We start from the raw sequence: 13,894 nt of genomic DNA on the forward strand, positions 1-13,894 counted from the left end.
TAAAAAAAAAAAAAAAATAGTCGTATGCTTTCCATATATTTTGGGGAACATTTAGGACCTGTGGTAGATCGGGCCTCAACATTAAATCAGCAGTTCTCTTTCCCAGAATCAGATATTAGCACATCAAGCTGAGCACGGTGTCATACACCTATAATTCCAGCTACTCAGGAGTCTGAGGTAAGAAGGTCACTTGAGTCCAGGAGGTCAAGACCAGCCAGGGCAACAGAGCAAGATCCTGTCTCAATCATAAAAAATTTTTAATTTTTAAAAAAGATTAACAAGTTAACATAAAATAAAGTGTGTCTCAAAACCAGATAGCCATCTTGTCTGCCATCACTGAGCAAATTACAGATGGACTCATAATACAAATTTGCCCCCAGGGCTTGCTTGCAATACTGTTTCACAAAGCAGGCTGTATTCTTCCTCTTCACAAATGGCCAGTCTGATGCATAGCATGTTTAGCTACAAATGCCTCTGCTGACTCTCCCTGCAACATTTTCATCGCTCGCCAGTAGATCTGTCCACAGTTCTCAGGTCTACCAAGGGGGTGGTTCAATTCTTCTTTCATATAATCCATCCAAAGATCTTTAAAAAAAAAAACAAAACATACAATTAGATAACTGACAGGACTGTTATTAGGTAACCTTATTAAATATCAATTCAACTCAAGATTTCTAAGAAACTTAACTTCTCACTGTTACTTCCCTAGGATGCTTTGTTTAACAATACCTCTCTTAGCTTCTTTAAACTATAGTGGCAGATTTTGGTTTTTTTTTTTTGAGACAGGGTCTTACTGTGTTGCCCAGGTTAGAACGTAGTAGTGAGAACATGGCTTACTATAGTCTCAACTTCCTGAGTTCAAGTGACCCTCCTGCCTCAGCCTCCAGGGCAGCTGGGACCACAGGCACACCACCATATTTGGCTAATTTTTTAATATTTTGTAGAAAGAGGGTTTCACCATATTGCCCAGGCTAGTCTTGAACTCCTGGGCTAAAGCAATCCTTCTACCTTGGCCTTCCAAAGTGCTGGGATTACAGGTGTGAGACACTGCACCTCGCCAGGTTTTTTTTTTTTTCCCAGTAGAAAACCTTCACATCAATCATAAAAGTCTGTTTTATTTAATTAACTCAAAAATACTAAACTTTTTGGCTAGGCACAGTTGCTCATACCTGTAATCCCAGCACTTTGGGAGGCCAAGGTAGGCGGATCACCTGAGGTGAAGAGTTCAAGACCAGCCTAGCCAGCATGGCAAAACTCCATCTCAACTGAAAATACAAAAATTAGCCGGGCATGGTGGCACGCGTGCCTGTACTCCCAGCTACTTGGGAGGCAGAGGCACGAGAATCGCTTGAACCTGGGAGGCAGAGGTTGCAGTGAGCCGAGATTGTGCCACTGCACTCCAGCCTAGGTGACAGAGTGAGACACCGACTCAAAACAAAATAAAAATAAACAAATCAATGTTTATGAGTTCATAAATAAAGTCCACAGATTTTACATGACATACCTGTACCCAGAAGTACGTTCTACAAGTCCTACAAATGAGGGCAATGTGGAGACAGTCAATAACAGATGCCAATTAGCATCTCACGTTTACCCCTTTCATGTAACTCTAAATACATTTTTTTAAGAGAACAAAACCATGCAAATCTTTCTCTAATCCAGAGGGGGTGTTTTTGGTTTCTGGTTTTGAGACAGGGTCTCATTGTATCACCCAGGCTGGAGTACAGTGGTGGCATCACGGTCATTGAGACTCAACCTCCTGGGGTCCAAACAACCCTCACACCTCAGCCTCCTGTGTAGCTGGGACCACAGGCATGCACTACCATATGCAGCTACTTTTTCGTGTTTGTTTGTAGAGATGAGGGTCTAAATAATGTTGCCCAGGCTGGTCTCAGACTCCTGAGAAATCCAGAGTTCTTAACAGACAACCCATGGACCCCTGAACTTATGATCTTGAAATGATAAACAAAATTAGTATACACAAAGCAACTGAGGAGGCAGAGGAAGGAAACAAGTTTTATTTTAAAAGAGGGTTATGATGCAAAAAAAAACTAAGAAAACAGTTTTGTTTATTTTTGAGATGGAGTTTCACTGTTGTTGCCCATGCTGGAGTGCAATGGCGCAATCTCAGCTCACTGCAACCTCCATCTCCCAGGCTCAAGCAATTCTCCTGCCTCAGCCTTCCCAGGCTGGGATTACAGGTGCGCACCAGCATGTCTGGCTAATTTGTATTTTAGTAGAGACAGGGTTTCACCATACTGGCCAGGCTGGTCTCAAACTCCTGACCTCAGGTGATCTGCCTGCCTTGGCCTCCCAAAGTGCTGGGATTACAGGCATGAACCACTGTGCTCAGCCAAGAAATACTGTTCTAACCACACTAATTGGTCACAAATTAAGGGTTTACTTACCAGAATCTGTGGATCCAAATTCTCTCAAAGCTCTCTCATAATATTCTCTTATGTTCGCCATATTGCAGGATTCCTGACAAAGATAGACAATCTTGCCTCAAAAGCCTGATTTATAACATAACAATTCATTCCAACCATATTGTTAAGCAGCTATTGTCTGTCAGGTATTTGAAGGGGAAGAGTTTAACATGAACACAACTTGGCTCTCAACTTTTCCAGGAAAGAATCAAAGCCACTCAACAGAGTGAAGTACATGTGAAACATAAAAGCACTTTGCTGTAGTAGCATGGAAAAAAGCGCTATTAGAAAAAAGTGGGGGACATGGGCAGCTTCACAGAAAACAGTATTTGAAAGTCTTGAGGAATGAGTGGGAATTAAATAAACAGCGAAGGTTCTAATTGTTTTGAGTAAGGATTTCTTCCTTTTGAATATCTGGGCTCTGGTACTTATTTGCTATATCCACTTAAAATAAATACTAGTTATATAACCTTCAGCAAGTTTTTAAACCCTTTGACCTTAAACACTTCCTCACCTATAAAACAAGCATAATATCTTAGCACAACTATAAGTATTAGATTAAAATGCTGATGAATTATGTACCTAGCAGAATAGCTGTAACTAACTTTACAACCAAAAACTGCTCATTCTCCACCTATTTTTAAAATGTATTCTTGCCGGGCGCCATGGCTCACACCTGTAATCCCAGCACTTTGGGACGCCAAGGCGGGCGGATCACAAGGTCAGGAGATCAAGACCATCCTGGCTAACACAGTGAAACCCTGTCTCCACTAAAAATACAAAACATTAGCTGGGTGTGGTGGTGGGCGCCTGTAGTCCCAGCTACTGAGGAGGCTGAGGCAGGAGAATGGCATGAACCCGGGAGGCAGAGCGTGTAGTGAGCCAAGATGGTGCCACTGCACTCCAGCCTGGGTGAGACTCTGTCTCAAAAAAAAAAAAAAAGTATTCTTGCCGGGCGCGGTGGCTCACGCCTATAATCCCAGCACTTTGGGAGCCCAAGGCGGGCAGATCACAAGGTCAGGGGTTTGAGACCAGCCTGGCCAACATGGTGAAACTCTGTCCCTACTAAAAATACAAAACTTAGCCAGGCATGGTGGTGCATGCCTATAATCCTAGCTACTCAAAAGGCTGAGGCAGGAGAACTGCTTAAATCTGGGAGGCAGAGGTTGTAGTGAGCCAAGAGTGTGCCACTGCACTCCAGCCTGGGCAACAGAGCGAGACTCTGTCTCAAAAAAAAAAAAAAAAATTAGCCAGGTGCAGTGGCAGGCGCCTGTAATCCCAGCTACTCAGGAGGCTGACGCAGGAGAATCGCTTGAACCTGGGATGTGGAGGTTGCAGTGAGCCAAGATTATGCCACTGCACTCCAGCCTAGGCAACAGACAGTGAGACTCTGTCTCCAAAAAAAAAAAAAAAAAAAAAAGTCAATTTAACCTCATATTTTAGACATGCACGAAAAACAGATCACACCTGTTTAACGGCTCATATGTGCACGGCATTATGCAACATCCTTTCTATCCAGTGTCCCATTTGGCCTTACAACTCTCACACCCCTGAAACAGGTATAATAACCTTTACAGATGAGGATGGGAAGCTTAGAATTAAGTGACTTGCTCAAGGCACATAATTATCATGTTATAAATCCAAAGCCTGGCTATTAAATATTAGGCTAGACTATCTCCTGTACTATAAAACTGTCTTATACAGTAGAATAAGAACAGATACTTGGCTTGCCGGGCACAGTGGCTCACGCCTATAATTCCAGCACTTTGGGAGGCTGAGGGATCACCTGAAGTCAGGAGTTTGAGACCAGCTTGGCCAACATGGCGAAACTGTGTCTCTACTGAAAATACAAATTTGGCCGGGCGTGGCGGCATGTGCCTGTAATCCCAGCTACTCGGGAGGGTGTGGCAGGAGAATCGCTTGAACTCAGGATGCAGAGTTTGCAGTGAGCCAAGATCACACCACTGCACCCCAGCCTGGGCAAGAGTAAGACTCTATCTCAAAAAAAAAGTAACATCTAAGTTTTCTATCCTCCAAACACATACTTTCTCTTTGCTTGATTACCAATCCTAAACCAGCTCTATGGAAAAGGGGTTAGTCCAAGGGATCAGAAATTTATACTGTATTATAATGAGAGCTTTTTACATAACAAAACACTCCCAGGCTGGGCACAGTGGCTCACACCTGTAATCCCAACATTTTGGGAGGCAGAAGCAGGCAGATCACGAGGTCAACAGATAGAGACCATCCTGGCCAACATGGTAAAACCCCATCTCTACTAAAAATACAAAAATTGGCTGGGCCTGGTGGCGCACGCCTGTAGTCCCAGCTACTCAGGAGGCTGAGGCAGGAGAATCGCTTGAACCTGGGAGATGGAGGTTGCGGTGAGCCAAGATCGCGCCACTGCACTCCAGCCTGGCGACAGAGTGAGACTCTGCCTCAGGGGAAAAAAAAAAAAAAAGTCCGATAGATTAGTAACCACTTATCCATTTTCCCAGACAAGAAATGCTGAAACAGAATACTTACTTGCTCCTTTTCAAACTGAATCATTTTCCTGAAAAAGTCAACTGAAAATGGACGGCTCTCCTGTAAACTAAAAAGGAAGGAGAAAATGTTATCTTCAGCAATGACAAAAAGCCTCTTACATCTCATAAATGTAAATACCCAGACCAGTGCCTCCACAACACATGGTTTAATAAAGACTTGACTTCAAATCAATGCAAGGACTTGACCTGATGGCCAGTCACTCTTACAATTCAATGACCACTTTCTCTTCATACCCAGTTCTTAGTTCCTTTTTTTTTTTTTTCCTTGAGACAGAGTCTCACTTTGTCACCCAGGTTGGAGTGCAGGAGTGCAATGTTGCAATCATAGCTCACTGCAGCCCTGAATTCCCAGGCTCAAGCAATCCTCCTGCCTTAGCCTCTACAGTAGCTGTGACTACAGGTATACAAAACCACACACAGCTTATTTTTCAAATTTTTTGTAGAGAAGAGGTCTCACTAGGTTTCTCAGGCTAGTCTCAAACTCCCGGGCTCAAGCAATCCTCCCGCCTCAGCCTTCCAAAGTGCTAGAATCACAGGTGTGAGCCACCATGCCTGGTTCAATTTTCTTACTTACTGTACTCTTCTTTCTCAATTATAGAGTTTTCAAGTTCCCTCAACTACATGTCAAAGTCTTTTGGGAAATCAGTAATTCCATTTCTAGGAATATATTCTAAGGAAATGATTTCTAATATGGACAAATATTTGTGCAGAAATATTCATCAAAACAGTATTACTGTGGCCAAAAAAGTTATATTGCACCCACGGCTGGGCACAGTGGCTCACGCCTGTAATCCCAGCATTTTCTGAGGCCAAGGCGGGTAGATCACCTGAGGTCAGGAGTTCAAGACCAGCCTGACCAACATGGTGAAACCCTGTCTCTACCAAAAATACAAAAATTAGCTGGGTGTGGTGGCGGGCACCTATAATCCCAACTACTTGGGAGGCTGAGGCAGGAGAATCACTTGAACCTGGGAGGCGGAGGTTGCAGTGAGCTCAGATCAAGCCATTGCACTCCAACCTGGGCAACAGAGTGAGACTCCGTCTCAAAAAAAAAAAAAAAAAAAAAGTTATACTGCATCCACAGAGCAGTATATCATACAGCTTTCTCTCTTTTTTTTTTTTTTTCCCTTTTAGATAAAGTCTACCTCTGTCACCCAGGCTGGAGTACAGTGTTGAGATCATAACTCACTGCGGCCTAGAATTCCTGGGCTCAAGCAGTACTCCCGCCCCAGCCTTTGGAATAGCTGAGACCATAGGTAAAAACCGTGTCTGGCTAATTGTTTTTCATTTTTAGTAGAGAAAGGGTCTCACTATGTTGCCCAGGCTGGTCTTCAATTCCTGGGCCCAAGCAATCCTCCCACCTCAGCCTTGGCTTCCCAGAGTGCTGGGATTACAGGAATGGCATGAGCCACCATGCCTGGCCTCTTTATTTTTTTTTTATTTTTTGAGACAGGCTCTCCCTCTGTTGCCCAGGCTGGAGTTTAGTGGCACAATCATAGCTCACTGAAGCCTCAAACTCCTGGGCTCAAGCAATTCTCCCACCTCGGTCTCCTAAAGCACTGGGATTACAGGTGTGAGCCACAGTGCCTGACCCATCAGCCATGTATTATTTTAATTTCAACTTTTATTTTAGATTCAGGGGAGTACATGTGCAGGTTTGCTATGTGGGTATATTGCGTGACACTGAGGTTTGGGGTAGACTGACCCCGTAACCTAGATAATGAGCATAGTAATCAATAGGCAGATTTTCAGCCCTTTCCTCCGTTTCTCCTACCCTCCTTCCCCCACCATGTAGTGTCTACTATTTGTCTTTATGTCCACGTGTACCCAATGTTTAGCTATAATTTTAAGTAAGAACATGTGGTATTTGGTTTTCTGTTCCTGTGATAACCTGCTGAGGACAATGGCCTCCAGCTGTATCCACGCTACTGCCAAGAACATGATTTTGTTCTTTTTTATGGCTGCACAGTATTCCATAGAGTATATGTGCCACATGTGTCTTTTTCCAATCAACTGTCCATAAGCACCTGGGTTGATTCCATGTCCTTAATGTTGTGAATAGTGCTTTGATGAACATACGAGTACATGTCTCTTTGGGAGAATTGTTTTCCTTTGGGTATATACCTAGTAATGGAATTGCTGAGATGAATGGTAGATTTGTTTTAAGTTCTTCCAGAAATCTCCAGCTGATTTCCACAGGAGCTGAACTAATTTACATTCCCACCAACAGTGTATAAGGTTTTTCCTGCAGCCTTGCCAATATCTATAATTTTATGACTTTTTAATAATAGCCATTCTGACTAGTGAGATGGTATCTCATTGTGGTTTTGATTTGCATTTCTCTAAGGGTTAGTCATCTTGAGCATTTTTTCATATGTATGTTGGCTGCCTTCAATACAGCTATTATATTTGTTTTGTTTTGGGTTTTTTTGTTTCTGTTGTTGTTTTTGTTTTGTTTTTGAGATGGAGTCTCACTCTGTCACCCAGGCTGGAGTGCAGTGGCGCGGTATAGGCTCGCTGCAAGCTCTGCCTCCCAGGTTCACGCCATTCTCCTGCCTCAGCCTCCCGAGTAGCTGGGACTACAGGCGCCCACCACCACGTCCGGCTAATTTTTTTTGAATTTTAATAGAGATGGGGGTTTCACTGTGTTAGCCAGCATGGTCTTGATCGCCTGACCTCATGATCCGCCTGCCTTGGCCCCGCAAAGTGCTGGGATTACAGGTGTGAGCCACGGCCTGTTTTTGTTTTTGTTTTGAGATAGGTTTTCACTCTATCACCAAAGCTGGAATGTAGTAGCACAAACACGGCTTACTACGGCCTCAACCACCTGGACTCAAGTGATCCTCCCACTTCAGCTTCCCAAAGAGCTAAAATCACAGGCACATGCCATGACACCCAACTTTTTTTCTTTTAACTTTTAATAGAAATGAAGTCTCACTGTGTTGCCCAGGCTGGTCTCAAAACGCTTGGGCTCAAGCAATCCTCTTGTCTCAGTCTCCCAAAGTCCTGAGATTACAGGCCTTGACCCAGTGTGCCCAGCTCATATGGCGATGTTTAATAAATGATGTTTATAAAAAATTTTTGGCTGGGCACAGTGCCTCACACCTACAATCCCAGCCCTTTGGGAGGCCAAGGCAGGAAGATCACTGGAAGCCATAAGGTCAAGATCAGTTTAAGCAACAAAGCGAGACCCCGACTCTACAAAAAAATTTAAGAATTAGCTGGGCATGGCCAGGCATGGTAACTCATGCCTGTAATCCCAGCACTTTGGGAGACTCAGCTGGGCAGACTGCTTGGGCCCAGGAGTTCAAGACCAGCCTGGGCAACAGAGTAAAACCCCATCTCTACTAAAAATAAAAAAATTACCTGGGTGTGGTGGTGCAATACCTGCAGTCCCAGCTACTTGGGAAGCTAAGGCACAAGAATTGCTTGAACCAGGGAGGCAGAGTTTGCAGTGAGCCAAGATGGGGCCACTACACTCAGCCTGGGCAACAGAACAAGACTCTGTCTCAAAGAAAAAAAAATATTTAGGCCGGGCACCGTGACTCACACCTGTAATCCCAGCACGTTGGGAGGCCGAGGCAGGCGGGTCACCAAAGGTCAGGAGTTTGAGACCAGCCTGGCCAACATGGCAAAAACCCATATCTACTAAAAATATAAAAAATTAGCCAGGCGTCGTGGCACATGCCTGTAATCCCAGCTACTTGGGAGGCTGAGGCAGGAGAATCACTTGAACCCGGGAGGCAGAAGTTGCAGTGAGCCAAGACTATACCACTGCACTCCAGTCTGGGCAGCAGAGCGAGACTTCATCTCAAAAAAAAAAAAAAAATTTTTTTTAATCGTAAATAAAATTACGGTTACACTATAATCTCAACTACATAAAAACAATTTTTTTTTTTTTTTTTTTTTTTTGAGACGGAGTCTCGCTCTGTCACCCAGGCTGGAGTGCTGTGACCGGATCTCAGCTCACTGCAAGCTCCGCCTCCCGGGTTCACGCCATTCTCCTGCCTCAGCCTCCTGAGTAGCTGGGACTACAGGCGCCCGCCACCTCACCCGGCTAGTTTTTTTGTATTTTTTAGTAGAGACAGGGTTTCACCGTGTTAGCCAGGATGGTCTCGATCTCCTGACCTCGTGATCCGCCCGTCTCGGCCTCCCAAAGTGCTGGGATTACAGGCTTGAGCCACCGCGCCCGGCCAAAAACAAATTTTAAAATTATATGTTAACAGTAATTCTTCCTTTGATATAATAAATTATCATGGCTATGTTTTCCCCCACCACAATGAACTGCTTTTATTGTTCGAAAAAAAGAAAAAGAAGGCCAAGCATGGTGGCTTACACTTATAATCCTAATACTTTGGGAGGCTGAAGCAGGAAGACTGCTTGAGCCCAGGAGTTTGAGACCAGGCTGAACAATGCTGTGAGACTCAGTCTCTACGAAAAAAAAATGTTTTAAGTTAGCTGGACATGGTGGTACATTCCTGTAAACCCAGACATTTGGGAGGCTGAGGTGGGAGGACTGCTGGAGCCCAGAAGCTCAAGGCTTCAGTGAACCATGCTTATGCCACTGCACTCTAACCTGGGTGACAGAGTGAGAACCTGTCTGAAAAAGAAAAAGGAACTTTACTTTTTGAAAAAGTTTATTGGAAGCCGAATGCACTGGCTCATGCCTGCAATCCCAGCATTTTGAGAGGCCAAGACAAGCAAATCACTTGAGACCAGAGTTGGAGACCAATCTGGCCAACATGATGAAACCCTGTCACTACTAAATTACAAAATTTAGCCAGGCATGGTGTCGCACATCTGTAATCCCAGCTACTCAGGAGGCTAAGGCAGAAGAATCCCTTAAACCTGGGAAGTGGACATTGCAGTGAGCTGAGATCTTGCCACTGTACTCCAGCCTGGGTGACAAGAGTGAAACTCTGTCTCAAAAACACAAACAATAAAAAAAAAAAAGGAAAATGAAACAGTGTATTGGGTCACGTGCAGTGCCTCATGCCTGTAATCCCTATACTTTGGGGAGGCTGATGCGGGCAGATCACCTGAGGTCAGGAGTTTGAGACCAGCCTGGTCAACATGGTGAAACCTTGTCTTTAAAATGTAAAAGTTAAAAATTAGCTAGGCGTGGTGACAGGCATCTGTAATCCCAGCTACTCGGGAAGCTGAGGCAGGAGAATCACTATAACGCAGGAGGCGGTTGCAGTGAGCCGAGATTGTGCCACTGCACTCCAGTCTGGGAAATAGAGCGAGACATGCGACTCCATCTTTTTTTTTTGTCTGTTTGTTTGTTTGGAGATGGAGTTTCGCTCTTGTTGCCCAGGCTGGAGTGCAATGGCTCAATCTCAGCTCACTGCAACCTCCGCCTTTTGGGTTTTAACTATTCTCCTGTCTCAGCCTCCCGAGTACCTGGGGTTACAGGCATGTACTACCATGCCTGGCTAATTTTGTATTTTTAGTAGAGACGGGGTTTCTCCATTTTGGTCAGACTGGTCTTGAACTCCTGACCTCAGGTGATCCACCCGCCTCGCCCTCCCAAAGTGCTGGGATTACAGGCGTGAGCCACCACGCCCAGCCTGAGACTCCATCCAAAAAAGAAAAAAAAAAAGAAAAAGTGTATTGGATTACTCCCTCAGATGCTATTTGTGATACAAATAATCTGGGTATGAGTGGCTGAGTATGGGGTGGAGAGACCAGCAACAACTATGAACGTCTGTGAGTACCTTTTAAACACAGCTCTGGCCTTTCTGTAGCCACCACTTCGATAAGCCCAATCCAGGTACTTATTCTTCAGGGTTACTGAGTCGGCACCTATAACAGCTAAGAGAGCTTTCTACAATTTAAAAGAAAAAAGGAGCTATGTGAGAAAACTTACAGGTATCAAAACAGATTTTCCCAGAACCACCTGAGGCCACTCCATAGTGCTTTAGGCGCACCTGCAACACTAGAGCTGGCCAACCAGGGAACCTTCTGCCATTCCCCACACCACGAGACTTGGAACACGGTGCCTATACCTTAAAGACTGCCTCAGTGTCTTCTTGGCTTTTGGCATCTTCACTCCACTCTGCCCAGGAAATCCACAATGGCAGACAAACCTACTCCCAGTTTAAAAAATGTTAGAAAATAGCATATAACAAAAGATCGCATGTACCCTATAAATATGTAAAATATTATGTATCAATTTTTTTAAAGCTATAAAATGACAGTTTAGTCCTATGCTCTGAAAACTAGTTAAAAAGGCAGGTTCCTCCTAAGATAATCGACATGTAAAATAGGGATTCATTCCCAAACAGTTCTCATTGTGACAGAATTCTCATTGCCCAGCAGGAATGGCATGCCAGAACACAGTCAGCCTTCTGACCAAGTCACTCAGAGCAACGCTCTTCTGTGAATTTTAGTTCCTTTCTATTGGGAAATATTTCATGTAGTTATCATCAATCATCTTTTAGTTAAGTAAGCAATTAACAGCCCACATAGTTAGATCCACAGCTACCCAGGTCATGTCTCTGCTGTCTAAGACCCACAAGAACTAATTAATCTAGGCTGAACTATCTGATCTTCATTCATGTCCCAGAGATACATACAAATGAGCAGCAAAGGTTAGGCATGGTGGCACATTTGTAATCCCAGAACTTTGAAGACGGAGGTTAGGCATGGTGGCGCACGTTTGTAATCCCAGAACTTTGAACACTTGAGGCCAGGAGTTCAAGATCAGCCTGGCCAACATGGCAAAACCCTGTCTCTACTAAAAATACAAAAATTAGCTGAGCATGGTGGCAGGCGCTTCTACTACTTGGGAGGCTGAGGCAAGAGAATCGCTTGAACCTAGGAGGCGGAGGTTGCAGTGAGCCAAGATTGCACCAATGCACTCCAGCCTGGGCAAGAGAACAAGACTTCATCTCAAAAAAAAAAAGGAAAAAGAAAACACCACCAAGTGAGCAGTAATTTTTTTCCTACTTTATCTTCTGGAATACATTTTTCCTACTAATACAAAAAATTCACTGCAAAGTGAATCTGGCCATACACCATGCATGGCTCACACCTATAATCTCAGCACTTTGGGAGGCCCAGGAGGGCAGATCACTTGAGGCTAGGAGTTCCAGACCAGCCTGGCCAACATGGAGAAATTCTGTCTCTACTAAAATAGAAAATATTAGCCGGGTGTGATGGCACGCACCTGTAGTCCCAGCTACTCGGGAGGCTGAGGCAGGAGAATTGCTTGAACCCGGGAGGTGGAGACTGCAGTGAGCTGAGATCACACCACTGTACTCCAGCCTGGGCAACAGAGCAAGACTCCATCCCAAAAAAAAAAAAAAAAAAAGTTGGGCTTATATTCAGCAAGTGACATTAATATTTTACTGGTATTTCTGACTTTATAAGAAATACCATTCTATTCCTAAATAGAATAGGAAGTTTTATATAATTTGGTCAACTTTCAAATAAAGAATATTAAATACAGGCAACTTCTTCTACTCTTAACCTATGAACCATCACCACTTAATAACAAATGCCACTCTAGAATTGGCTCTCAACAGATAAGTATATTCCAAATGAGCTTTGGCTAGTCTTAAAAGGTTTCCCAAATATAATGAATACAAAAGATCCAGCTCACTGACCTGGGGTTTCAGGTGCACAAAGGCTTCTTCAAAAAGCATGGCTATGTCAGGACTCTTTGACTCGATCAGCACCCGCAGCTTCAGCTGCCACATTGTCCCAGAGTCTCTAAACAATTCAGTTCCAGCTACTGCCACTTCCAGAGCTTCCCTCAGGAATTTATGACACAGCAACGAAACAATCTAGACAAGACGAAGGATGACTGGTAAATTAATTACTGAAACCCAAACAATCTATATAAATGGAGACAAATAAACACCTCATTTGAGGCAAGAATTTCACCAACCTTTCCACTACAATTTAAAATAAAAAAGAGGCCACGCATGGTGGCTCACACCTGTAACCCCAGCACTTTGGGAGGCCGAGGCAGGCAGACCACGAGGTCAGGAGATCGAGACCATCCTGGCCAACATGGTAAACCCCGTCTCCACTAAAAATACAAAAATTGCCGGGCGCGGTGGCTCAAGCCTGTAATCCCAGCACTTTGGGAGGCCGAGACGGGCGGATCACGAGGTCGGGAGATCGAGACCATCCTGGCTAACATGGTGAAACCCCGTCTCTACTAAAAAAAATACAAAAAACTAGCCGGGCGAGGTGGCGGGCGCCTGTAGTCCCAGCTACTCGGGAGGCTGAGGCAGGAGAATGGCGTAAACCCGGGAGGCGGAGCTTGCAGTGAGCTGAGATCCGGCCACTGCACTCCAGCCTGGGCGGCAGAGCGAGACTCCGTCTCAAAAAAAAAAAAAAAAAATACAAAAATTATCTGGTTGTGGCAGTGGGCGTCTGTAATCCCAGCTACTCAGGAGGCTGAAACAGGAGAATCACTTGAACCCAGGAGGGAGATTGCAGTACGCTGAGATCACGCCACTGCACTCCAACCTCGGCAACAGAGCAAGACTTCATTTCAAAAAAAAAACAAAAGAAAAGAAAAGAAAAGAGCTATGTGATAATTCATAGGTATCAAAACAAATTTTCCATGGCTGTTAAACAGGCACAAAGTGAACAATTTAGAATTTCTCCTCTTTTCACTGCTCCTACCCATGATACCCATGAGGGTTATCCAAAAACAGGGAAGACGTAAAAACCAGAGAACATAAATAATTTAGACTGTAAGTTAGGTGTTTTTTTTTTTTTTTTTTGGAGACGGAGTCTCGCTCTGTAGCCCAGCCTGGAGTGCAGTGGCGCGATGATCTCCACTCACTGCAACCTCCGCCTCCCGGGTTCAAGCAATTATCCTGCCTCGGCCTCCCAAGTAGCTGGGATGACAGGCGCCTGCTGCCACACCCGGCTAATTTTTTGTATTTTAGTAGAGATGGG

The 13,894-nt window shown here is 44.4% G+C and overlaps 1 protein-coding gene across 4 annotated transcripts in view; it reads right to left on the bottom strand.

Moving 5' to 3' along the window:
* Positions 1-238: 238 nt before the first annotated feature.
* LOC105485201 (UTP6 small subunit processome component) overlaps positions 239-13,894 on the bottom strand; it is a 42,520-nt gene continuing 28,864 nt past the window's right edge. The window contains exons 14-19 of one of the 4 annotated variants that reach the window (XM_011747422.3): positions 12,583-12,762; positions 10,981-11,061; positions 10,690-10,799; positions 4,953-5,019; positions 2,409-2,481; positions 239-585 (exon numbers count right to left, since the gene is read on the bottom strand). In XM_011747422.3, coding sequence (XP_011745724.1) covers positions 428-585; positions 2,409-2,481; positions 4,953-5,019; positions 10,690-10,799; positions 10,981-11,061; positions 12,583-12,762 — 669 coding nt within the window. In that variant the 3' untranslated portion in view covers positions 239-427. The remainder of the gene's footprint in view (positions 586-2,408; positions 2,482-4,952; positions 5,020-10,689; positions 10,800-10,980; positions 11,062-12,582; positions 12,763-13,894) is intronic. The other 3 variants (XM_011747423.3, XR_011615590.1, XM_071082666.1) reach the window with 3 other exon arrangements.

The sequence above is a fragment of the Macaca nemestrina genome, chromosome 17 (assembly GCF_043159975.1).
Source record: "Macaca nemestrina isolate mMacNem1 chromosome 17, mMacNem.hap1, whole genome shotgun sequence".
NCBI lineage: Eukaryota > Metazoa > Chordata > Mammalia > Primates > Cercopithecidae > Macaca > Macaca nemestrina.